Raw genomic sequence first — 1055 nt, 5'->3', positions numbered from 1 at the left:
GGAGCGGAGGGCACCGGCTGGCCGGTGGGAACACGCACAGGGAGAGGACTCGCGAGCTCACCCCGCCAGGATATCGGCCGTGACCGTGAAGCCGATGCAGAAAGGGGCCAGCGCGGTCTTGGTCTTCCCATTGAAAGCGCCCATGCAGGCCACGAAGATCAGGAAGGCGGTCATGACGATCTCGCCCACGAGGACGGAGGGGATCTGCTCGTCGGCCGTGATGCTGTTGAAGGCTCCTCCGCTGGCATTCACGTACCGCTCGCTCGCCGCTACGGCCTGCGTGAGGGGAGCCCTGTTTGTGCCATCCACGCTCCATATTGTGGGCTTTAACGGGCATATGTGCTCACTGTCAGGACGGCGTGGGCAGGCGTAGCATCGGGTTAGAGGAGCTAATCTCATCACTTTCCTCCTGAAAGCCAGCCCTAAGCGCCTGGCAAATATAAACTCATTAGCAAAGGCTCTTAGCATCTCCCGGGATAATGAGCCAGCCACCTCTCTCCCAGCGGGATGAGCCTCTCCCAGCCACCAAGAAGTCTGCGGTGGCCAAACCGCACCGTGCCGCTGGGCACGGGCTGCCCGGACGCTGGGAACGGGCAGCACCAAATGTAAATTAACCTTGGGGCACGGTGCCATAAGGAGAAGGGAAACACCGCGTGTGAAAAAGGCTGGAGCTGCAGAGGTACCGTGCACTGTTCTGTGCCTAATTAGTGCGCCACTGCAAACCTCTGGAGATCGGCTGCCATCGAGAATTAATTAGCCGGGTCCCGGAGCACCGTGCAAAGGCGGCATCCCCACATCTGCGCGGCACTGCCAGACCCAAGCCAGCAGCGGGGTGAGTTGTCCCAGTCCCGCAGTCAGACCGTGAAAGACCTGGCCCCGAGCGCCCAACAAGCCCCACGCCCACGCAGCAAACCCCTGAGCCGTACCACCTTGGGAGAAATCACCGCTTTTAATTACACGCAGAACCGAGGCACCGCGTCCCCCTCGCCCTCCCCACCACACACGCTGCTGCTGGAGTCCCCGGGGCTGGGCAGCAGGTTGGGGCTGGTGGGGCC

The 1055-nt window shown here is 62.2% G+C and overlaps 1 protein-coding gene across 1 annotated transcript in view; it reads right to left on the bottom strand.

The window, feature by feature from the left end:
- Positions 1 to 57: 57 nt before the first annotated feature.
- AQP8 (aquaporin 8) overlaps positions 58 to 1055 on the bottom strand; it is a gene marked incomplete at its 5' end in the record, with an annotated part of 1343 nt that continues 345 nt past the window's right edge. Inside the window, one exon of the mRNA XM_009701293.1 lies at positions 58 to 276. Within this exon, the coding sequence (XP_009699595.1) occupies positions 58 to 276 (219 nt within the window). The remainder of the gene's footprint in view (positions 277 to 1055) is intronic.

Source organism: Cariama cristata, unplaced genomic scaffold, assembly GCF_000690535.1.
Source record: "Cariama cristata isolate BGI_N322 unplaced genomic scaffold, ASM69053v1 scaffold23835, whole genome shotgun sequence".
NCBI classification, from domain to species: Eukaryota; Metazoa; Chordata; class Aves; order Cariamiformes; family Cariamidae; genus Cariama; species Cariama cristata.
This window is presented reverse-complemented; position numbering and strand designations above follow the sequence as displayed.